Raw genomic sequence first — 24771 nt, 5'->3', positions numbered from 1 at the left:
TCCTGAAAGGGTGGCATGGGGTCTCTGGTCTGGTGCCTGTGCAGTCTGTCCTGGATCTCAAGTGTGGTTGCTTCTGCCAGTGATTGTTATATCCTTTGTATTATACAAGTCCTCATATTTCAAAAAATAGAGTTTGGAACCTATGTAGAATGTTTTTCCTTCTTAAGTTTCTTTGGCTTTGGTTCTTTTTGGGTTTTTTGTTTGTTTGTTTTTGTTTGGTTGGTTTCTTTTTTGTTTTGCTAAAAACCAAGAGATCCTCTTAAAAGGATAAATACATTTTGAAGAGTAAAATTAGGCAAATCTGTGAAATCAGCTGGGTTGTGTTTTTTGTTTGTTTTTTTCTTCCCTGACTGGATTCACAATGTGAAGTGACTTTAATTGTGCAATCTTGCCAGTGAGCCAAGAGCCTAAGGGCTCATAAAAATCTGTAACAGGCCTCTGTAGTAAAACTTTGGTATCATTTAGCTTCTGAATGCTTTTTTCCCATTTATATGTGGCATGCAGGAAAACACTGATTCCCCAACTCATTGGAGAAAGTCTAGAAATTTCACTGGATTTCCCTCCTGTAACCATGTTGGTGTGTGTGGCAGCTCAGGACAACGAGGACTGACTCCTGTCCCCTCTGACAGACTGTTCCTCACTGTGGTGTAGCAGATCTTTTTACAGGATTTCTCACTTTAACAGGATTCTCTCTGCCCAGCCATTAGCAAAATATTGACACTCACTCAAGATTGTTCATCTCCTGTGTAAGCAGCAAAATAAAGGCTTAGATTTTCTATTTTACTTTTTTCCCTGAAATTTCCAGTGCAAGTCGCAGCATATTTGTGCACTGTGATCCCTTAAAATACCTCCATTGATGTCCATATTCCAAAGCACACCACACAAGAGAAAACCCAGATCTACCTCTGAGTCTCTGCCTACCCTGATAAACAGTGTCTGGAGTCACTTTCCACTCCGAAACATTATGTCATGTGCTGTTCCTTTAAAATAGGGGGAATAAAAAGGATTTCATACTTGGCACAAATGCATGCTGAGAGCAAGATGTGGGATGAAAGGCTTGTGGAGCCAGAAGGGAGTGTTCAGGCAGCCTGGGAGAGCACTGCCAGTGTTTGAGATGCAGAAGAGGCATTGCAGCCCATTTCGCATCCAGCACCATTAGGAGAAATATAATTGAGGTTTTCTTTGATGCGAATAACATTTTTTTTTACTTGCAGTTCTTTCATTAAAAATCAGTATTTCCGACCCCTGGCTAAGAAATGTACCAGTGTCTTTTTAGATTTTTTTTTTCCCCACTTAAATGTAGAAATTCTTTAAATATCATAGTAAATATCATGGTGAAAGCAAATATTAGGAGACTTTGTAGGTGGCATGAAAGAAAAAATTATTTTCAGAGACATGCCTTTGAGGGTTTCTAACCTGCTTTAAAAGAGGTGGCAGTGAGAGGGCAGAGAAAGACACTTGGTCTGTATTGCTTTTCCCTTGGAGACACATCAAAAGTCAGTTTGGTAAATTACCTTTCCTCTTTGTTAACCTAGTTTTGCAGGTATTTGAGAATGAAGGTATTTAGAATATGGTCTAAATGTGTAATTTAAAAAGATGATTATTGAAAGACAGTGTTTTCTGATACATAGTGTGGGATTTATATTGCCAAATTCAAACCTAAAAGTAGGTGGTAAGTCTGAAATAATCATGTAAATCCTGTAGGCTCTTTCTCTTGGTGGGTGATAGAGAGTGACTCATCCCATGGTAATGTGTTTTTAACTTTCTCTGCTCTTTGTGGAGGAGCTTTCCTGGCTAAGCCAGATACTTCTTGTTTAGAGGGCCAAAGTCCCACCATTGGACTCCATTTTTTGGTCAAAATGCCAGTGTCTTGATAGTGGTCAGCCTTCCCAAAATTTGTTATTTTTTATAGCTCTGATTTTATCTTAAATCCTGTGCATTGCTCTGAAGCATCGTCATGAAAACCACAACTGAAAAAAAATCACAACCAAACAATAAAACAAAAACCAATAGGAAAACAAAACCCTCAACCATGGTATGTTAAAGAAAAGTGTTAGTGAAGCATCTAGTGAGATATCATTCCTCTGTCTCTAAGTATATTTGGAAAAATTATGGCCTCTAATCTGTAGCATTGAAAAGGGCTTAGAAGGAAAGTTTTCTCCTACACGTCATTTCTTGGGTGCCATGGGTTTCATGCACATAATTACTCCTTCTTCACATGTATTGGTGATTAAATTAAGAATTACCATGGGCAAGTTGCTTAATTTTGTGACTTCATGGCTTGGGCCTGCTGTTCCTCTGGATCAGGCTGCCTTTTCAGAACTGTTTGAGGCCTTTGTTGCTGTGTTGGAAAGTTACAGAACTTGGGGGTTTTGTGGAAAATTTTCTTTTCATGTCTTGAAGGCTGACAGGAAGAGGTTGAAATATGGATTGCTCACAGGCGGCTTCACCGCAGTGCATACTGCTCTGAGCATGTTTTCTGAATCTTTAAAATACTTATTTTTCTGGAGAAAGTGGAAATACTCCGGTCTTTTTCCCATGATCCAAAGCAGCTGTTGAATCTCACATAATCACAACAAATCTGCTTTGCCAGCAGGTTACAAAAGTCACAGAGACAGTGTTTAATACATTTTATTTTAATTAGACTTCATCTTGTCTCTGAGCTCATTTGTTCAGGTTTTCTCCCACATTCTAAAATCACCAAAGCACGGTAAATTCAAATAAATGCAATTACTATTGATGCGACAAAAAGTTAGCTTCCTGTTGACTGGCACATGGAGCAGGTATTTAATTTCTGATTTTCTTTTGTTTTTCAATTTGACTGAGATCTACTGGTGTTTCAGAAAATATTTATTTTTCTCTTTTACAGGCTTACAGATTTTCTCAGCTTCCTGAGATGGTAATGGGTTCTCCTCCCCCTCCTGTCCCTCCCAGAACGGGTCCTGTGGCTGTTGCCTCTCTCAGGAGGTATTTATGTTATTTTGGTGGGTGGGTCTCTAAAACCCACTGTTGTAATAAGAACTGGGGCAAACCCTGAAGGGGCACTTACAAGGTAGTTAAAGAGATACATTCATGAAATTAGAAACATGTTGGTTTTATTTCATTTTAACACAAAATGAAATAACAATGAATTTTCTGTTAGCTAGTCTGCGTCAATAAAATTAGGAGCTGTAGGCTCTTGTTTCTTTTTAAGCACTCTTGGCCTCAGCTTGCATAATGGCATTGAGGCAGGTAATTCACACCATCATTCTCCTGCTTTCCTGTGTTGTAAGAACTTGCAGCAGGAGAGGGATGGATTGTAAGATGCTTCTTAGGAGGCCCTGGTCTGGGGATATCAGCCCAGCCCTCAGCTGTCTCGTGCCTACAAAGCTGAGGCCAAACACACACAGAGGCCTGCCTGTCTTAGCTCAGCGTGTGCATTTCACCTCCTCCTCGCAGGAAGGCACTCGATAAAATGCATTTCAAAGAATTTCTGCACTTCTGTGCTGGGGGAGCTCATTCAGCCCTCAGTGCTGGGCTAGGTACTGCCTGGTGCAATCTGAGGCACCGCAGGCCTGTGGAGAACTCTGGAGCACGCAGGCCGAGGGAAGCATTTCCAAGTGGCTGCTTATCATATTGTAACTGCCTTGAAATCTTCAGGATAGGGGCATATTGAATGTTGACATATTCTTGTTCATCCATTGTATTTTTAACTCTAAAGCAACTGGGGTGCACCATTTCCAAAGTGCAGTGTATGTTATTTACCACAGTAGGATCCTACTGGATGATACCATGTCATACACACTGTAGTGACTGTCTGTACACTGTGTTGGTGAATTATGGTAAAGCTCTGGTTTTTGTGTTGTATTTCACAGGCAATTTTTGGAAGCAGCAAGCAAAGGCCCTTTACAACTGTAGTAACATGCTTTAGTACAATAGCAACCAGGCTAAAGGGCTTGTTGGCAAACTTCTCCAGACTTCCTGTTCTCCAGTTGTTCTCCAGACTTGTGTCATGCCAGAGCAAAGTTGGACAGCTTGCTCCTAGCTGGCTTGTCTTGCCGTAGCTGATAGGCGTGTATGTGGCTACAAATCTCATCTGCAGGTCAGAATGACAAATTTTTTTTTCTTTCTTTCTTAATGCCCAGGTCTACATCAGATATTGGCAGCAAAGTGAGAATACCTGAGGCCAGTGGAGCAGATCAGGCCCAGCATCACGATCAGACACCTTTTGCACCGGGTTCGAGAGCTCCGATGTCTGTTGGTCCACTCGATCAATCAGCTTTTCACTCAGGTGAAAAAATGATGCGGGTTCACCTTGGAGCTTTGAGAGCCTTCTAAATTATTTTGGATATAAATGAATGTATGGGGTATAGCAAATAAGGATGATTATTTGGAGAAAGACTGGTGGGGCTTTTCCTGGTGCAGCTGAAGGAGGCCTCCAAAGGATGGCCTGTTGCTTTGTAGATGCGGCATCAGCTGCATCATAAAATACTCATCCTGCAGAAGCACCAGGAAATGGCCTTTTCTGAAGGTAGGATCCAGCAGTAATATCCCAGATGTTCTATGTTCAAGTATGCCATTCTGCTGGCACACTAATCAGGACTCTGAATTAATAAAACCCCGTAAAACTGTTCATCTGTATCACAAAATGCAGTAGAATTTTTAGGGAGGGTATAGAGGGTGTTGGTGGCAAAATAAGTTGTAGTATTGGGACTGCTGTGTGACTTGTTTGTGTTGCACTTTGTACAAACCAAGCAAAGTGGGAGAGACAGGTAATGGGGTTCTGAGCAGAGAAATGAGCTGGATCCTTCCAATATTTTATCAGTCAAGAATATTGATCCAAGGGCTTGAAAACTTTTTTAAGGCTCCCTTAAAGGCTCTTGAGGAACTATACCCCTAGTCTTGTCACAACAGTGGGCTCCCGAGGAGGGCAAACTGAAGGTACGTGGCCCCTTCCCTTCAAAACATAAGGCAGTGGTGCTCTTGCACAATCAAAGGTAATCTGTTAGCTCTTCACCCCTCCTGTTCTGGAGAATATAGTTTCTGCCCAGGTGCAGCACTTGTTTTGGGTCTAAAAGTCACAGTTTTAAAGGCCTAATGAGTTCCTGTTCCTTTTGATGTGAGTTGTATTTATAAATTGATTTCCTCATGAGATCAAGCTGATATACTGTTTGATGGTATCTGGATAACATTTAGCTGGAAATATATTTGAAATAGCTTCTTATTGGCAAAATATGTTTTCTTGAAGAGTTATGGAAAAGAGCTTATAATATTCAAAATAATTTTACATTGTTAGTTTGAAGCTTTGAAATTAGTAGGTTTGTTAGACATAGCTCTGTTAATCTGCCAGAAAAAAATTCTTTCTTAGCTTCCTCAGAAGTAATAGAGAGTTATCTGCATTGTCTTTGACATCATCTACTGAGAATGATAATGTGACTATGCAAATGTGCTGTCAATTAATTAAATACAGTAGGTTTGAAGGATCCATTCTACTCTCACTTACAGTCATACTTTCTGCAAATGGTGCAGTACCTGAAAAGGGCAGATGCCCACCCTCCCATTTCAAAACATTTCAGGCTATAAAATATGCCACACTACCAAGACCTCTTCTTTATGTGTGCAGTAATGGGATCTGTGGGATATATTTTTTTATTAGATTCAGTGGTAGGGAGATTTTATTGCTGTGTGTTGCTGAAGGGTGGCTGCAGTTCAGAAGAGACAAAGTGACCTTCCTGTATATTGTGGAGTTTGCCAGAATAATTCTGGGAGTAGCTGAAGGAAAATTTCATATATGACAGGTGCTACAAAAGGCTGTAATACAGGCAAGGAAAGACAAAGACAGTTATGAGAAATGTGCAATTGTAATACAAGGTTTCTAACGTTCTGATATGAAAATAAGTTTTGTCACCTCAATACATGAAGAAACATTGCTGCAGGTGCTGATTGGGAATGTTAAGGCCTAGTGTCACCCTCCTGCAGGCTAACATCACCTCTAAGATAAGGATGTTGCAATAATAATTTAGGATAAGGTGTTACATCAGCCAATTGAATATTCATTTTGAATAGTAGCTCCTTTTGCTGTGGTTAAATTAAAAGAGTGTTTTGATGTAGCAGCCATGTGTCATGTACAGGAGCAGCACTTCCTTCTCTGCACATATCTGAAGAATGCTCTTTTCCAGCCTTGCTAACTCATTTAAAATAGCAACCCTTGTGCTGCTTTTGACCTGGAAGGACAAAGGATTGACCACACCTCTTCTCTCAACCCACCCCTTCCAAACCCATGGGGCTGGAGGAATTGGGATAGAGGTGATGTGTTTCTGCTCTGGAGAAGAATGTGCTACAAACCATATCTTTCTCCTCTTCTCATGCCCTGATTGCATCCATAGCACTTCTGGCCTGGGACTGCATGGGATGTCATTGAGAAACTGTAAATGTCAGGGTTTGTGGAGACTGCTTTGGGGATGGATGCCACTGGGGGAGTCTTTCTATCTCTGTGCATGTGCCCATGCAGTGTCCCAGCATCTGTCAGAGTAGGCAGCATAGCCCTCCTGTAGATTGTTCAGGAGCAAAAAAGTGCCAGGGCTGTAAATGACATTCTGGGGGACGGATATTTGAAGCAGCCAGTAATTGATGCTAATTCAATTATACTCTGTATGATTTCAGGGGAAGGCCTGCGTCTTGAGATTTTGTCACCATGGTGGTATCATAGGTACTGAGAGCAATTAGCAGCAGTATTCAGATGATGTGCAGTTGGAAGGAGGAGAAATTTTATTTTCTCTGCATTGATTCTAGTACAGAGAATCTGCCCACCTGTGTAATGTTACTGTGCTTGCATTCCTCAGTCAAAATGTTTGAGTTGTACTTTGCTGTGTTTTTAAAGGGTTTACTGCCCTTCTGCATTCGTGTAGGTGATGTTATTTTTTGCTATGTTCTGTGAATCTGAAAAGTAAAATACACGTCCATGTAGTATAACTGAATAAACAAAAAAACTAATAACTAATAAAGATGATATGCAGCTGTCCTAACCAGGATTTAGGGATGAGGATTTCATGCCCTTAGTGTGATGTTGGTGATTCACTGCTGGAGTCTGTCTTTGCATGTAAATAGACACTAGAGGAAGGAAGACTTATCTGAGAAAAAAGTTTGTATTCTATTCTAAACTTGGCAAATACCTGGAGTTATGATAGCAAATCTCAAGGGAAATACGCACATTAGGATGCTAGTCTTCCAGACAGCCCAGTTACAGCCTGTGGATAATGTCTGTACCACATTGTTCTCTGCATCTCAGTGGGCCACAGCAATAAACCCTCCCTGAAAGCAGATGTGACCATATCTAGAGATTTGGCTGGAACTTAAGCCTGGATGGCTGGCTGCTTCCACACAAATTGGAATGTGATAGTGGGATTTTAATAGGAGGCTTCCTGGGTATTCCTATGCATGCATATTAATCAAGACATGATAAACCAGGTTTGGAATCAACAAATAATTATTTAAGTTGTAGCTGCATAATTTATGGCAGTCACAGACTGTTCCTGGGAAAGGAACTGAGCAAGTGGAACCTTGGTATTTTTTGCAGAAGCATTGAAGTTTTGTGATGGAATTGTTGAGTACAGCCTGTTAAACATATCATTCACTCGTTTTTGTAGGTTTTTTGCCTAGAGATATTAAGAAAGACTGGGTAAACTGTGAAAAGAAAGGTGCATTACGCTGAAACCCATGGTAACAACAGCTAAAAACTGAATACAAGGAAGCAAACGTAAGGGGAAAAAAAGCCTTTTCTCCAATGAGTCAAAGTTTTGACGAAGATCATTTGTTACAAGGATCAAGTCCTAGGGACTCTTTACCTGAAGGCTGTACATGTTTATGAGGACAACTGCAAATCTTGCCTTCTCCAGTATTTCCCAGCATGATAAAGATGCTCTTGTCAGTTGATGGGACAAAAAACCCCCCTCAAAGCCCCCAAAACTCCCCGCAATAAGCAACCATCGAGTCCATATTTCATAAGCACTATCTTCTGGTTTATAACCGAAAATCTCAGCTATTAATGATGTCTGCTCTTTTTTTTATTTGACAGGAAATACGGTACCAGCAGTGTTTGCCATTCCAGCAAACCGACCTGGCTTCACGGGCTATTTTATCCCGACTCCACCCACCGCCTACAGGAACCAAGCCTGGATGCCCTATGCTGGAGAGAATGAGTTGCCAGGGCAGTGGGCAGACTCTGTAAGCACCCTTGCTTTTCTAACCACCTGTGTTTTCTGTGGTTTGCACAGGAGGGGTTTTCAGCAATTCTTCACTGCTCTGCAAAGAATCTGATAAGGATAATTTTTTCATGAGTGGAAATAATCTCTAGTAGTGAAAAGCCATAAGAGAGGGAATAGATACTTGAGCTGTTCATCACATGAGCTGTAAGCAAGGTCTTTAGAGGGTGGAATCATTCACTAGGTTAGGGCCTGGCACCTGTTTAAAGTTGGTGGGTTAGATGTCATTTTTCTTTCCCAAGAGAGGTTAAGTATTTGGATAGACTTGTGTCAGGAGAAGGTGATGCTGCCTCTCAAGGTGGCCTTGTGCTGTTTGAAAGCTGAGGAAGCATCTTTCCCTCCTGGAGGCTTCTCTCAAGACAGCCTGGCTCCCAAATCTTACCTCCCAGCACTGCTGCAGCCCTGCTGTGCAGTGTTTCAAATCCTCCTGAAGGCTGGAGTGACAGATCATAAATTAAAGAATTAATTGCACAATCCTAGACTGGAACAGATGTAATTTTTAGCTCAAAGTAAACCTACATTTCAAAGAATTGAAGTTGAAACATCCTAAAATGAATTACAGTAGTTTATCATGTTTGAAACAATTTCTCAAATGTAGGGCTTTTTTTCCACTAGGGAAAAAAAGATCAATTCTTCTGCTTGAGCTCACATCTGGTATTTATGCAGAACCACTCTGGCTAAAAAACCTGGGAGATAGATTCTATTTCCTTGTGCAAATTGTCAACAGGACATTTTAATGAATTGCAGTTGAAATCTAAGTTGGCTTTGAGCAGCTAAGCAAGAGACAGCACAATCATATAAATGTTCCTGGGGGCAGCTATTTGTTGTTCGCTCTTTATTACTGTTCCTGATGCCTGTGAGGAAAAGAATTCAGTATGACTTTGAGATGCAAGTCTGAATTTGAAGGCTGAACTGTCAGAAAAAAAGCTGTTCATTTGTAAGCTGAGCACACCTGCTGATGTGCCCCTGACACCTGAAGGCTTGTGATGCTGTGGTATAAATTTTCTTCTCAGAGCTGCCTTTTAAAGCATGAAAAACTTTATTTTCCTTTGTTGTTGTTGTTTTGGTGCTTGTTTGTTTATTTGTTGTGTGTGTGTTTTTAACCTTTCTGACATTTTAAATCCAGGGGGCCCGTTGTATCTCAGCAATGATTTTAAACTTTTTCTCTAAGAAGGAAAAAAGCCACAAAAGAAATAAGGAAATTTTACTTGTCTTCCACTCATTTTCCCTTTTTTCTCTCTACTCTTGACTGCAATCCCATGGAAAAAGAGTCAGGTATCACTTGTCAAAAGTGGAGACTGAAACAAATGGTTCAAAACTGCAAACCAAGTCTCCAGCCCCCATCTCCTTCCTCTGGAAGGAGAGGAGTATAACCCTGTTGTGGGTTTCCTTTTCTTCAGGGAAAGAGGAATGGAGAGAGATGTAAGAATCTGTCTGAAAAATAACCATGGCAATATGGAATTCAAAGGACACAAATGTCCCTTTTAACTTCACTTACCCATGACAGAGCTTTAACAACTCCTTTTTACTCAGATTTTCATTCCTCTGGTGGCTTTGTAGAAGAGGTAAATATGTAGAAACCACTGAAGTTTCTGTAATGAATTTGCAAATCTGTCAAGAAATTGTTTTTATTTAAAAATCATTACTAGAGGAACTAGTAATAGCATTAGCAACGTAACACAGTCAGAAAGCCTGAACAAAAGTGAAAAGCATATAAAGGTCTGAAGTAATACTCAGGTTTTCTCAGTAATACTCAGAGTTTGAATTTCTGGACATGTCCTGGTTTCTGAGCCTCTAGATTATAGCTTGATCACACTTCATAGATTTTCTTACAATTATTAAGAAGCTTAATATCTATAAGATTCTTTATTTTTCACGCATTTCTGCTAGCCTAGACTGCAAACAAGGGAGTACAGGAAACGGGAGATTTGACAACAAAGAGCTATCCTGTAAGCTCAATTACTCTAATATATTATTCTCTGAGACAAATGGTAAGTATTGAGACACTAAGTTTTGTGGGACAAGGCAATTGTATCTGACAAAGCACTTCTTTTCCAAACTGCCTGATGCTGCTTAGTGAAAACAGTAACCTGGTGGCCTCTAGTGGCGTGTTCACACGTTGTACTACCAAAATCATCTTTAGAAGAGCCTATTGTAAACTGAACAGACGTGCCTGCATCTAATGACCACTTTCATATCACACCTGCTTCCTGTATTTGTCTCATCACACCATAGTGAACATGCTTGACATTCTCTTCAGCATTTGATGGATGCCCAAGGCTGTGTAGAGGATGTGTAAATCTGGCCAGGCTTCTGGCATAAAGCCTTCTTCAAAATTAAGGCCTGTAGATTCCTGTTTCATAGACTTTTGGACATCATAAATAATATTTTTATTTGATGCATTAAAGTCTTCTGAGTGCTATAAAGACTGGTATTGTAGTCCATGGATTTGTGAAAGAAATTTCATCTCTCACAGTGACTAAAGGGCCTACATTTTTATTTTAGTTTTAGCTGGTATAACAATGGTGCTGAAATCTGTGAAGGTACAAAAATTATGAATTCCCCATGTAATTCTGTTAAACATGGCAGAAATCCTGACACTTCTGAGCAGTCAAACATCCCTTTCAGTCTTGAGCTTCCAGCTGGCACACCTAAGCTTATCCCTGTTTTCTGGATCTAGTGAGTTTCTATTAGGAGCAGTGAGACCAGACACTTGGCTGGCTTGGATTAGACAGTAGCTGCAAATCAGAAAACTCTGCTTTTCCCTTCTAGGATTTTTGGTGTACTAAAATCATGCTGTCTATTGAAAATCAAAGTGCTTGCTAAGCAGAGAGCACACTTTCAGAAAAACCTCTATCGTTGGACTTTTTGAGGTGATGATAAATGAGGACACACAGAGTTTTCCCTGTTTTTGCAGCCACAGATGGGACATTGACACGTGCATAAATGGCACATGCCAAGACAGGCATTTGTAAGCAGAAGCTGGGAATTCTGAGGTTTGCATTCCCTTCATTTGGTCCTCTCTGTCACGTCTGACTGTGGCCCGGGGAGGTTTGTGGTACCTGGCAGGTGGCACCGTGGATGGACTGTTCTGTATAATTGTGTGTAATTGCCACTCTCCACAGGTCCCACTCCCTGGCTACATCGAGGCTTACCCGAGGCCCCGCTACCAGCACAGCTCTCCGTCCCGCCTGCCTCGGCAGTACAGCCAGCAGGGCAGCCTGCACCCCAGCCTGGAGCAGGCCCCGCTGGCATCCACCGCCGCTTCCCAGCAGAGCCTGACCGACAACGACCCCTCCGACGCGCCGCTCACCAACATCTCCACGGCTGCCCTCGTCAAGGCGATCAGAGAAGAAGTGGCCAAACTGGCCAAGAAGCAAACAGATATGTTTGAGTTCCAGGTCTAGTATCTCCTGAGCACAGTATTTGTAACTTGCGACCTGGGGTAGCCAAGAAAGCAACTCCTTTAATTTTCAGCTACAAACTTCCTGTGAATTGTGCCAAAGCGATGGCATTTTAATCTGTCTGAAAAGTCAGCACCATGAAATGACTTACAGCAGAGCAACAGGACTCTGAAGACATGAAATTCTGCTTTCCAGCTAAGGAAAAGCTGCCAGGAAACTGTTTCATACTGGTGAGATCAACCATATGCAATTGTTGGTCACTTTGCTCTCGTACTATGACCTATCATCACTAAAGATGCTGCTGAACATGCCAGTGCCACAAGAAGTTTCATTTGCAGACCCAGAGGTAGAGCTGCTGAAAATAACTTCTGCATGCTGAAACTTTGATTCAAGGAGAAAAAACCTGCAGAACATGGTTTGCTGAAGGCCATGGTCAGCGTGGCTGTGGCCACGTGAATTGTTTGCTGTGGGACATTGTGTAAGGGGCACTGATTCCAGCAATGCAGAGTCATTTCAGCCTTTTCATTCCAGACACTGTATTCAAACCAAAAGAATTCAACATGATTAAATTATACAAATGAGAGTCCTGTAAATAGCTCCGAGTCTCTTCATCCTGTTAACAGTACAAAGAAGTGAAAGAAGAGAGGACTGTGAAGAAGGTGAATGACATTTCGATAATTGGTGGCTACCTTGTCCCTCAGTGCCACCGATGAATTATGCAGCAGATTTTTTTTCAGCGTGAGAGAATACAATGCATGAAGAGCCAGCAAAGGATATTGGTGCTAAAAGCTTCCAAGAGAAATGAAAAAAGGTTATTCGTGTTTGCTCTATAATCAGGCTTTTCACTCTGAATGCATGTGAAGCTGGTAAACCTGAGACCTTTAAATCCTTTCAACCTGGGAAAATGGATACGCCTGCTTGGACAAGAAAACCTCTGTCCAACACAGTGCTTTTTTCTCTTTCTTTAACAATGCTATCTACTAAAGTGATGCCAGAAAGTGCTACCTGAAGCTGCAGTTGATTTTGATGACGCTGGCACGGTGAATGCGCACCCAGGAAGTTCTGAATGTAGAGGATGTAATTACTATATTAACATGTAAATAAGTTAACAGTTACATGAATTAACAAAAATACTAATGTTCTGTGAAAAAGAGAGCATTGCCAGAAATTATGTTGACTTTATATTGTGCAAGATAACGGTCACTGATTGTTACACTGCGTTGTGGTAAGAATTCAATCCCAAAAGAAAGTCAAACCACTTGGATGGGAGAGTAGTTAATATTTTGCAGTTGTACAAACTAGTTGGAGATCATGAACAATTGTTTTCAGTTCCTTCAGCAATGAGCTTCAGGAGCTGAAGTTGTTGCAAAATTTGTTGTGTTGGGCGTGTTTGATGTCAACTGGAGTTAAAGGTAATGTCCTTCATTTCAGTAGGTTATTTAGTTATCCTCAATTACTATTTTGTCTGATCATATCATTTCCCTGAGTTTCTTTGGTCTTAACTGATATGAGAAAGGGAACTTGGTTTAGCTTTTCGGCCATCAGTAAATTGAGAGGAGAGAGAAGACTAGAATAGGGGATAGAAGGAGAAATTGATGAAGCACAAACTTCTAAAGCAGAGCTATTTTTCCCCCTAATAATTATATTATAAACCCTGACTGAGACTGTGATGCATAATTATCCTAGAATATACAGACATCTTCTGCTCCAATACCTTGGATATTGCGGAAGCGTTTGGAATGCTAGTTAATCTTTCAATAAATGTGAAATTTCATTTTTATTATTTAAAATCAGATATAAATAAGATGTATTTTTGTAATTTCTATGTATATATGTGCTGTATATTTATATAAGTGACTAGTCTGCTATAGTCAGAAAATTTCCATAAACTAAGTGGAAAAAAAGAAAGAAAGAAAGAAAGAAAGAAAGAAAGAAAGAAAGAAAGAAAGACCCCCTGATAATTTTAATGATCAATATAAACATGCTATGTCTGAAGTACACAAATATACATTTGGATGACTTGGATACTAAACAACCAAAGAAACTCAATCTTTCATATAAATACAAGTCTAGTAAAGACTGACTGCTGTCTCAGTTACCTGTCAGCCAGATAATACTGATCTTATCAGTGTAATACAACACAGCCAAATTGTGTCAAATCAATAGCTGGCTAAGAGCATCACACTTTAGAATAACAACTGAAAAATACTGGGCCAAACTCAGTGTGCCACAGAAGAGACTTGTTCTGGTTGGCTTCAGTGGGAATTTCACTCACTGAGAGCAAGGCTGAGTTTCTCTATTTGGCTTCATCTATAAAAGCAAATTTCACTAGAAGCCCTTGAAGAGCATTCTGCTTATTTTTCAGTCATTTGGATCACTGTAACAAAAGTGCAGACATAATGGAAGAGCAGCTGACTTTTATTTAGCCTAAGCTGGTTCACAGCTGGCTTGACGTAACCTGGGAAGCGAAACCTACTCTTAAGTCGTGTCCGCCACATTTTGCATCAGCTTTATTATCTCAGTTTTGGAATGATTTTTCTATGTAGCCCAGCGAAATTTTGCAAGTAAATGGGCCCTTCTATGCAATGGGAGTGAAGATGTGCTGTGTAATAAATTTCTCTATCTTAGACTCCAGTTTTGCAGAGTTATTCTGAGGCTGAAAGTACGGAAGCAACTGTGATCCCATGGATGGGCAACGCTGAAGCCATAGAGCTGGGAAGGGTAATGTAATGATGTATTCCCAAAAAAAGTCTTAGGAAGCAGGACATTCCAGTTTTAAACAGCATCTTTTGGACACTTAGCTCTGTTTGTAAGTCTGTTCCCATTCTTAAATTTTAGCAATTTAATAGTTCTATTAAAAAATATGTGAGGGTAAAGTCTCATATACCTTACATGATGAATCTTGTAGCTTGCTTGGCAACTAAAAATTTTGGAAAATACAGAGATGTCCAGGGTTTGGATGTCTGTAGAAAACAGGAAAATCCCAAACAAAAGCATTTAAATGGCCTTCTAGAAAGAAAAAAACATTTCAGTAAAGTTAAACAAAGTACTCTTCATACTTCTGAGGAAGACCTGTTAGAGTTTCGAAATTAATTTTGTTTGGTGTTATTATGGACTATGTGCAGTCTACTGAATATTTCCTGAACCATCACTCTGAAACCATTGTGGTGCACTTTATTCAGAAACCCATCTTACATTCTTCGTTCATAATGCCTTTTTATCCTGTTTGTAATATGTTTCTGTATTTTTTTTTTTTAAGTATAAAGTAAGATTATATCAAGACAGTAAGGACATTCCTGGGAAAGAAAAATCATGCTGTAATATTTATACTGTCTGAGCACAAAGCAATGATAAAGTGAAAATATAGTGTATAAATAATTTGTAATATAATAAACATTTTGTATGGCTACAATTACAATATAGTTTTTCAATACTGATTTCAAAGAAGAAAGTATTTGTGTTTAAAGTTTTAACCTTGTCCAGATATATCCGTGCCATTTTTACTGAGAAAAAAGCAGTAATTCAGCTTTTTCTATTTAATGCCCCAATTTTCTTTAAAGATATGTTGAATGTTTAGGTGAAGGTTTTCTGTGTACACAAAATGTTGATGTTCTGACCACTATTTGTCTTGAGATTTGTAAATCACCAGTAGAAACAGTTGCAAATGAAACAACATAAAATTCCTTCTTGGCATGTGTGTACTGACCACTTTCAGCTGGTAAACTACATGTGACATTTATTAGCATCAGTAGGATAGTAACCTTAAAAGGACAAGAGGGCACCTGTTGACAGTCATTTCTTGACATGTTATCTGGATTGGAGAGAAGCTCTAGCACTCAGTCTAGAAATATGAGTAATATTTGTGTGTCATAATATTATGGGTAGAACTTGATAGAAGTGCATGCAAATCCTATATGTAGAAATGAGGATTTTGAGTAGTCATCATTTTTTTCAGATGCTCTCTCTGAAGAGATGAAACACATAAGAAGTGTAAGATAAAAAGGAGAGGCAGGTAGAAAAAGTGAAAATGGGTTGAGTGGCAGAATTATTTTGTTTAAGGCTGATACATACCAAGCTGACCACAGTTTCCATTGCATTTCAAGATGTGTGACTGTTAAAGAATGAACCACATTTTAATGCATGTTCTTTAGCCCTGCATTGCCCATATAAGAGCTGACTGCCAGTTTCTAGAAGTCTGAGGGAGCTTGAAAGCAGCAAGTTTTCTGAGCTCGCAGAAGTCACTTCATTTTGCTGGCCCTGTTCATCCTGCACACATCTGAGCAGCTCCAAACACTGTGTCCAACCAGTTACTGTCCTGGTCTTGCATTTCGTGCACATTAACAAATTCCAGTGGCTTCCCATCCCTCACTGATGTGAAATGGCATAGGGAGAGGGATCTTGCATGTCACTCATACCTACTAGAAAATGGTTGTGTTTGGCAGCTTTCCCTTCATGGGTTAATTTTTAACTCCAGGACTGAGCAACAGATTTCTTTTTTGTTTATCAAAATAATTCTAAGGTTTGTTTTTATTTTTTTCTTCCATTTTTAAGGATAAGAGTACTCTTTGAGAATGCTCTTTTTGAATTTTTGCCTTTCTCTCATAAATAAATAATGCAAAACTCAACTTGTGGAGGTGAGATTTATATAGGTCAGTAAATATATTGCATACTGACCTGTCCTTTAAAGGAAACTTTCAGGATGGCCAAGTCATAAAGGCAAAGCTGGTTAATACTGCAGAATCTCTACTGAGAATAACTGCATTGCCCATCCTTGATCAAAATTTTTTTGCTGTGCCTCAAAAGTGAAAAGCAATCAGAAAATTCCTCATCTGATGATTCCTGTCATTCAGGAAACTTTGTGCTTGGGCTATGTACAAGACATGGGAGATAAGACAGAGATTTCTGTGAGGTTCTGAGATGGATAAACTACCCTGTGTAACACAGCTGCCCTTTGGGTGACCCTTAATACCAACAGACATAAAAACTCCAGCCACCAAAGCGATGTGGCAGAAAGGTGGTTTAGGTCCTGATTTTAAAAATATGACATTTCATGCTTTCAAAATCCCCTTAAGACCATACTCTTATGAGTAGTGTATCATACTCATGTGTATATATATATATCTGTGTGTGTCAAAAAATATTTTTTCAAAACTGGTTCTATTTGTCTATCAATTTGTCCCCGTTCATTTCAGGTTCCTTAAGGTGTACAGAGGCAAGTGAAGAGAAAAATCTCAGAGCTCTTCTGTTATGAAGCTCATGAAAGATGATAAATGGGCTTTAAATAGTTAGGTGGTCAAATGTATAGTAGATGTCTTGAAAATAATTACAAGTATCATGAAGAGGTGTTTCAGGAATTTGATTTTTTTTTTTTTTTGCACTTGTTAAAAATAATTCTTGTTTTAAGAAGTGCCTGACTTCATGAATTTTCCACACTCGATTCATACCCAAGGAGTAGGTTGAAGCTATATTGCATTCTGTAAATAATTTTGTAACTTTATAAATGCACATTTACCTACTGGGCAATAATGAGTGCAAAGGATTGTAAATCACAAAGAAAGGTGATTCCACTGAGTACGATATTTAGAGAGCAGGTGAATTTATCTTCCAAAGTATTCCCTCTTCACTGCAACCCTGTGCATTTCTGTGCTGTGTAAAGCAGTGTCTAAACACCATAACACACTGGTATCAGTTAAAGTCTTGTGTATCTGGCAAGGAGATCTGGATGTAAGTAAACTTGAACTTTATCTCTGTCTTTATCTAATACTCTCCACATGGCAATAAGGAAAAAAACCCAAACGCTTTATCCTACACCAAATAACTTTTAATATTTCTTTCTAAGACAAAGAGACTGGGAAGACTTTTTCATTTCATCTTGGTATTGACTTCTGCAAGCTGTATTCGAGGTCATACTTGATAGAAAAAAAATGAGAGTGAAGCCCAAATTTTTGGAAAATATGATAGAACCCATCTTACTGAGGCTCAAATTCTTATGCAGGATTTAACAACCCAACAGAAGCAGCTCAGGCCTGACAAAAGGGTCAGTTCTGCGCAGTTCTTTGGATCTCATTAGAAAGCATGTTTGTCCAGCACAGATGCTCCTATGCTTTTTGACTTTTTGTCTTCATTTAATGTCTTTCCTGCCATTGCCGTGCATTCTAAATTTGAGTTTTACATTGTGTACACAAAGAAGTGCACTCTTTACCTTGCTGATAGGCTGCTGGTGTGACAGAAGTAGTCACCAACACGTGACAGAATTTTTAAATAGCCATGGCATTGCATGGCTTCAGCCCACGTTGTGCTTTGTATGTTCTCCTATTAGTGTTCAGGAAAAACACAGCTGTAGGTAACATCTTCCACTGAAATTACTGGCAAAACACCTGCTCCCTTCAAGGAGAACAGTGCTGAGCCAGTAATCCCCCAGTAAATGAGCCATTACAAGTATCTTAAAACTGTACCAAGAGAGGAAGAATGCTGTCTGGTCATGGGTGGCTGGAAATTGGGAGACTGAAGGTTGGTTTGCTCTTCTTCAGGATTTTGGATTGGTCCAAAATGTGATTGTGCCTCAGTGTCCCATCTGTAGGGCAGGGTGAAGGGACTGCCCCTCCTCACTGCCCTGCTGAAACGCTGGAACCCTGGACTGTGATGGATACTTTAGTAAGAAGCACTATTTATTACTTCATGGAGCTTTGGTAATTGTTCAGGACTATAAATTACCTGTTCCTATGGTAGCATTTAAATGTCAATTTACAAGGAAAAAAACCCACCTCTTGACAATATTTCAGTGTGTTCTAGGAAGCCTTTCCAATAACAGCCTCTACACTTTTTTACAGAGATTTACAGAATTTATATCAATAAATCGTCTCACTTCCCAGGCAACAGATCTCACTTTCCAAGGAAATGAACTTTTCTTACGTCTTTGAATTGTGGAAAGGACTAGCTCTGCATGATTACAAATATCCATGTTATCTTTGGTGTTCACAGCTTGATTCAACTGAATTGTAACGGCTGTGTCTGTGAAACTTGCTCAAAATTTATGAGATTTTCAGCTGTAAGTGGGAAAATTAATTTTCTGAAGCTGCAAAACTGAGAGCAAATTTAAAGCCGAGTCTAGGGATTAAATCGAAAGAATAAGAAAATAAATAATTAAAATTTTATACTATGCAATCAGAAGGAAAATCTCCAAGAACTGGTATGTAAAACCATGCTGATTGATAGAATTTTACATATGACTGAAAAGGAGGCATTTAAAATGTTCTGGGTCATTACCAAATTACTGTTTTTACTCTGAGCCATAGGGTGATTCTAGAAGTAAAGCTTACGAGTACATAGAATAGTTCCTTTCATGTTAGTGGCTATAGCTTAGCTGAAGTTGTACGTGTGTTTTCCTTGGCAATTTTGCACATGAAATAAAATATGTCTTAAAATCTGAGTTGCTGCTTATTGGTTGTTCCTGCCGTGTCCTCTTCTTTAGAGCAGCTGAGCCCTGTTTTCCTTGGAGCTGCCAGGCTTTGTAGGGGTCCTGTTGCTCATGCAAAGGACAGGAAGGGGGTTTTAAGAACTCCACAAGTCTAACCCATGTATTCCAGCTGTGGCATTCCCTCTGTGGAAAGGTGTTTTCTTCCCTTGCAGAGGTGAGCAGGGCAGTACCCAGCAGGCCAATCACATCTTGTGATTCTGTGTTTCCTTTGTGAATTTTTGTTCTCACCTTAACATCCTCTATGCCTTCCCCTATAATTCAGTCAGTTATTGTGGTTTTTTATATCATTTACTCAGGCCTAAGTTTTGTGCTGTCTGTCTGAAGTAAAAGGAAGAGGAAAATGCAGCTATGTGCTTTTGACAGGACTGCTTTTGTGTAATTTGTGATGCAAGAAATTTGGAATAAAAATTTCCTTTTACTACTACTTTGTACTTTCAGAGGAAAAAAGAGGCAGGAAAGGATCTTCCAAAAACAGAGGTAAATGAACTTCCTAGTGTACATATCACTACTAAGGTTCCACATGGATGGCATAGTTAGGACATAATTTTTAAAATGTATATATGTATTTATATATTTTATATTTATGCTGTGACTTAATATGCCTCAAGGGGTTGTTCTGGCTTTTCTGAAGATGCACCAAAATCTGAGCCTATTTCACAAATGTATGTTTTTACTGTGTAACAGAAAACAACTGACTCGTGTTATCAATAATTATATGTTTCCTTGGAAAAGACAAATGCACCACTTATGGAATGCATCCTGATTGGCAGCTCCTTGATCCAGTATCTAGATGTCAGTGACCTTAAGAAACTCTGCCTGCCAAACAAAAAAAAAGAGGACAAGTTTCCCAGAGTTAAGTGCTGCTCAATTACCCTCCTTCACATTGAGATATTAGCTCTGGATTTTCAGGGCAGGAGAATCTAAAATGCAGCACACGCTGCTGAAAACAGAAAAATCATTTTATGATGGCTTACTGCTTTTGGATTTCCTTTGTAATCTGTCCCTGAGCTAATTAAGGCAGCTTGACTTGAAGATTAATTTAAGTTCTAATGATCCATTGTAATAAGGCTGAATATCTATTTGGAGAATTTCAACGTGGCAAACTCAAACACAGCAGTCTGAAATTTAATGGACCCAACTGTTTGGTATAAAATAATTTAAAGTTTAAATGCATTCTGGTTTTTGAATGGCTTTGTATCTCATTTTTCCCATCAGAAAGCAGCCAAGGCCATTTGAGGTTTCAGAAGTGGGACCTGAGGGCACTCCTTGGGGAGCACCTGGGTATCACTGCAGGTGCAGACATGGCTCTTTCATTGCTCAGCCCTCAGGCTGGCTGTGAAGGTGTGACACTCTGCTTTTTGAGAAGCTTGCTTTGTTTAGGATTGGAAATGGGAGCAACCTACTGATGTTCTGAGATCTCTGCCTATGAATCAAATTTGTAGCCTAAGATTTCTTTCTGAAATGCAATAGGGGTGGATTTGTTGAGTCACAAGGCAGCTACATGAAAGAGATCTGAACTGTGCCAGCATCTAAATGTCAGGTTTAGCCTCCCTTGAGCAATCCAAGAGAAGAGAAACAATTAAAAAAATGAATGACACATTCTTTGTGAATATAAGAAAATGCAGTAAGAATGCTGTTCTATTTTATCTTAATGGCTTAAATTTTACAAAAGAAACTATAAACAGATCAGCTTTGAGATGAAACCATAAGTCCCCAGATGAGAGCAAATTACTGGATTTAACAAGGCCAGATGGAAACAGAGTAGAAAAGTAAAGGTAAATAAAATGTTTAGGGGCAAATGAAAATCAGCGTATGTGCCATTATGTATTAACAGCCTGTTTTTTCTAGAGAAAGGGTTTTGACCAAAGCATCCTGATGGAGGAGTGCTGTGGGTGACACTGGCCAAGGGTAACTGTTCTGCAAAATTCCATGATCCAGATGATTTTTTTCAGTAGATGTGTGTCCCCAGGCACCTCTAACTGAGATTACACATTAACTGACGTTATTCCTTGCATTATCACCCCATAATTAAACAAGTGTTGTTTCAACATAAAGCCCACATGAAAAACAGAACAACAGATGGAAAATATTTAAACTGTGTGCCATGAAAAGCAGTTCTGTTTAAGCCGAGAAAACCTGAGTGAATAATGGATGATGAGAGCTGGATATCAAGTGAAAGACTTAGTAAAATCTGAGAAGTGATTTTTAGGAAGCAGCAATTCCATGTAACGGAAACCTTTCTAGGCCCTTGCAATAACCTTGGAGAATTTAGGGTGGTTTAGGAACGAAATTGATCTGGAGATTGAGAAAATGAAGATAGTTCCTCTGCTACCTAACTTGATTTTAAAGCTCTTGCTTCTGCACAAAGCCTTTGAGGGCCTCTGTGTATTGGCCCTTTTTGTCCAATCCAAGTTTGTTTTCTGGCATTTAGTTTGGGCACTAACAAAATTCTCATTTTAATAGTAATCAACAATTTCTCTTTAACCATCCACATTTTCACAGCAATTAACTGTTTCTGCTTTAGCCTCAAAACCCTTTGAGAGACTTTTCATCCTCTTTCTGCAGAGGGAGCAGTGAAACACTGCAGCCCCGATTTCCAAAGTGTTCTGCTGTTCATTTGTAATCACATTAAAATGTGATTACTATAGTTTGATGATTGACAAATGGGAGTTATAAACTGGATTTTTCTTTTTTTAAGATATAAGCTCTGTGTACAGTAGATCAGAATATGGCTGGAAAGATTGAGGCAGTATAAGGATGAATGCTGCAGTAATCAGTAAGAGGAAATAAAATTTTGATATATTGTGTTAAAATATTTCAGAGCCGAGCAACTTGAACACAGTTTAAAAAAACAGAGATTAAAATATTACTCTTAAAAATAAAGCTGTTTGCCAAAATACTGCAGCTTCAGGGTCAGTTGCTTTATTATTTTATGCTGCCACCTACTGCTCTGGAAGTGGAATAGAAAAAAGTAGTTGGTATCTTTTATCAGTCTATTTACCAGCCTATTTACTACTTTGTGGTGTTATTCTCCATGCCATGTGTGGCATTACTTTTTGAATGCTAAATGCTCTCCAGATCTTCAACCTGTCATCCCTGCCTCTGTCCATTTTCCCTCGTGAAAGGAAGTGCCTTCCAAACATAAGGATGTTGTCACTTCAAAAACTGCCACAGGCTTTAGCCTAAGCACTGTTATTCCTACAGTAAATAGTAGAATGTCAGTTGACAGTCAGTGTCATATGACTGCTCTGATAAAACCCACCTCGAGCCACACCTTCTGTAATTTTGTGGTACACTAAAGACAATAAAGGAATACACTGTGATTGTAACACAGATTTTTATGTTAACATGAAAGTAGATTTTTTTAAGCTGGTTTAGAGGCTTAGGACTTCTGACCATATCTATCTACTCAATATTGCACTTAATATACTTGGAACTAAAACGAAACAAAACAAAGCTCAGCCATATTTTGTACTGTCATTTCTATGTTTCCCAGCTACAGATATGGACTGCTGGGAATCCTGACAACAGCAGTGTTAATTTCTTAGTGTTTCTAAAGAAAACACTTCCTGTGTAAAGTAATTGGAGAAAAAAACAAAGTTAAAATACACAGTAGTGTTATCAGTAATTAGTACCAGACAAATAATAGACAAAAAAAGTCAACAATATGCTACACTTTTAATTTGGTAGAACAGCACACAGTGAGTAGAAACCCAATATTGAAGACCCATTAAAACACTCGATAGTGATACAGTGACAGAATATCCAGCTGAAATAATCCTAAGTATGCTGGTGGCCATTACTTCAGGTTCTGCATTGCTTTCATGCTTTGTATCTTCTTTTCCTCCAGTGCCTTCAGAATTTTATCTAAACAGGAATGAAATATAGTTTGTCATTTGTGATGTCATTAATAATTTACAAAACTTTAAAGTAAAACAAATAATGTATTAAGCAAACTAATAATCCTTACAATGCCTTGGCTAGCAAATATCTGAAAACTAGAATTTCTCAAAATAACAGGTATTAAAAATGGAAGGAGGTGTGTATTGCTATAATGAAGAGAAAAGTATATGCAAACTACCAATCAGAACTTCTTTAGAGATCTTCCTTTGAATTCACATTTCTGATGGACATTTTTCCTAGGTTCTTGTAACCTTTGCACTCTTGAAAGTTTCCTGACTGGCAGCCTGTGGCCTTGCAGGAAATGATGAGCATCGTGTCCTTACAGTTGTTGGCCTTACCACTGGAACTCTGAGTACCATCATCATCTGCTGAACTATTTTATTTCCTGCATTTTCTTCCTGGCCAGCAGATTGTAAAATCAGAATGCCCAGCTCATTTATAATTTAACTGGAGATTTTTTGGTTGGCTGGTGGTTTCTTTTTTGTGTGGGTTGTTTGGGTTTTGGGAGGCAGGTGTGTTTTGGTTTGGGTTTTTTTAACACCTCCAACTAACTGCGGCCTTCACATCAAAGCTGATGTACAACCGCCGGGGCTCATTACGAGTTGATACATTTTCTATGTACAAACTCCTTCTCTCTTGACTGGTGCCTGGGTTGGGTTTTTTGTTGACACTTAATGACTTTGGGGCTTTTGTTGCTTTGTGCAACAGTGACTACACCCGTACTTGTGACTCCTCTAATTCGTGCCCTCAGCCGGCTACCCACGAGCAGTGGTAGCTGACACGGGACAATGGCTTTTCTCCCTGCGCCCCCGTGCTCCCGCACGCACCTGCGCTGCCCCCGCCGTGTCCCCGGGCTGGCTCTACGGCGCTGCGGGGCGGAGATACCCAAAACCCGCCCCACGCGCATCCCGTTTAGGGGTCACTGCCGGGGGGACCTGCTCCGCCCGCGGCCGGGCTGTGCCGGGCGGCGGCGGTGCCGTGTGCCCGCACCTCCACCGCCCCGCGCAGCGCTGGGGCGGGCAGCGCTGGCGGCTCCGCGGCAGGACGCGCACGCACACTGCCTGCCGTCGAAGCCGTCGCCGATGAGCGCCGCCAGCTCCAGCTCCTTAAGGCGGATGCCCAGCTCGCATATCTCCTCCTGCAGCTGCAGCTGGGCCAGCTCCGGGGGCCGCCGCGCCACATTCCCGGCCCGCGGCGCGCCCGGCGGGCAGCAGAGGCGCGGCGGCTCCGGCACCATGGGAGCGGGCAGCGCGGCGTAGCGGGGTGGGCCGGCCGCGGCCGGCAGCGGCTGCCACGGCCAGCACAGCGCGGCCAGCGGGGCCCAGGCGCCGCCGGCCGGCCGCGGCACGGGCTCGGTGCCGTGGAAGTGCGGGAAGTACAGCGGCGGCCACGACGGGCGTTGCACGGTCATGGTGCACGGTCAGCGCGGCCGCTGCCGGCCGTTGTCCCCGCGGCGCCCCGGGACGGCCCGGCCGAGGCCGGCGGTTGTCCCCGAGGCGTCCCGGGACAGGCCCCGCGGTTGTCCCCGAGGCGTCCCGGGACAGGCCCCGCGGATATCCCCGAGGCTCCCCGGGACAGGTCCCGCGGTTGTCCCCGAGGCGTCCCGGGACAGGCCCCGCGGATGTCCCCGAGGCTCCCCGGGACAGGCCCCGCGGTTGTCCCCGAGGCGTCCCGGGACAGGCCCCGCGGATGTCCCCGAGGCTCCCCGGGACAGGCCCCGCGGTTGTCCCCGAGGCGTCCCGGGACA

General features: G+C 40.8%; 2 protein-coding genes across 5 annotated transcripts in view; one reads left to right on the top strand and one right to left on the bottom strand.

The window, feature by feature from the left end:
• The window catches only part of KIAA1549L (KIAA1549 like), a 76233-nt gene extending 57160 nt beyond the window's left edge, over positions 1-19073 (top strand). For all 4 annotated transcript variants that reach the window (XM_032112108.1, XM_032112107.1, XM_032112109.1 and 1 more), the window contains 4 exons: positions 2870-2967; positions 4125-4270; positions 8054-8202; positions 11366-19073. In XM_032112108.1, the coding sequence (XP_031967999.1) occupies positions 2870-2967; positions 4125-4270; positions 8054-8202; positions 11366-11647 (675 nt within the window). In that variant the 3' untranslated portion in view covers positions 11648-19073. The remainder of the gene's footprint in view (positions 1-2869; positions 2968-4124; positions 4271-8053; positions 8203-11365) is intronic.
• Positions 19074-22779: 3706 nt separating this feature from the next.
• Positions 22780-24542, bottom strand: C6H11orf91 (chromosome 6 C11orf91 homolog). The gene is made up of 2 exons (XM_032112111.1): positions 24081-24542; positions 22780-22988 (listed from the first exon to the last, which is right to left on the bottom strand). The coding sequence occupies exons 1-2, from the start codon at positions 24433-24435 to the stop codon at positions 22921-22923; spliced, it is 423 nt and encodes a 140-aa protein (XP_031968002.1). The 5' UTR covers positions 24436-24542; the 3' UTR covers positions 22780-22920.
• Between the last annotated feature and the right edge of the window lie 229 nt (positions 24543-24771).

This window comes from Corvus moneduloides, chromosome 6 (genome assembly GCF_009650955.1).
Source record: "Corvus moneduloides isolate bCorMon1 chromosome 6, bCorMon1.pri, whole genome shotgun sequence".
Taxonomy (NCBI): domain Eukaryota; kingdom Metazoa; phylum Chordata; class Aves; order Passeriformes; family Corvidae; genus Corvus; species Corvus moneduloides.
The sequence above is the reverse complement of the archived record's forward strand: the minus strand, read 5'-3'. Positions and strand labels throughout refer to the sequence as shown.

Coding starts and splice junctions, on each gene's coding strand:
- C6H11orf91 (XM_032112111.1), bottom strand. CDS start 24,435: ATGACCGTGCAACGCCCGTCGTGGCCGCCGCTGTACTTCCCGCACTTC. Junction 22,989..24,080: donor CGGCTTCGACGGCAGGCAGT/GTGCGTGCGCGT, acceptor ATTCCTGTTTAG/ATAAAATTCTGAAGGCACTG.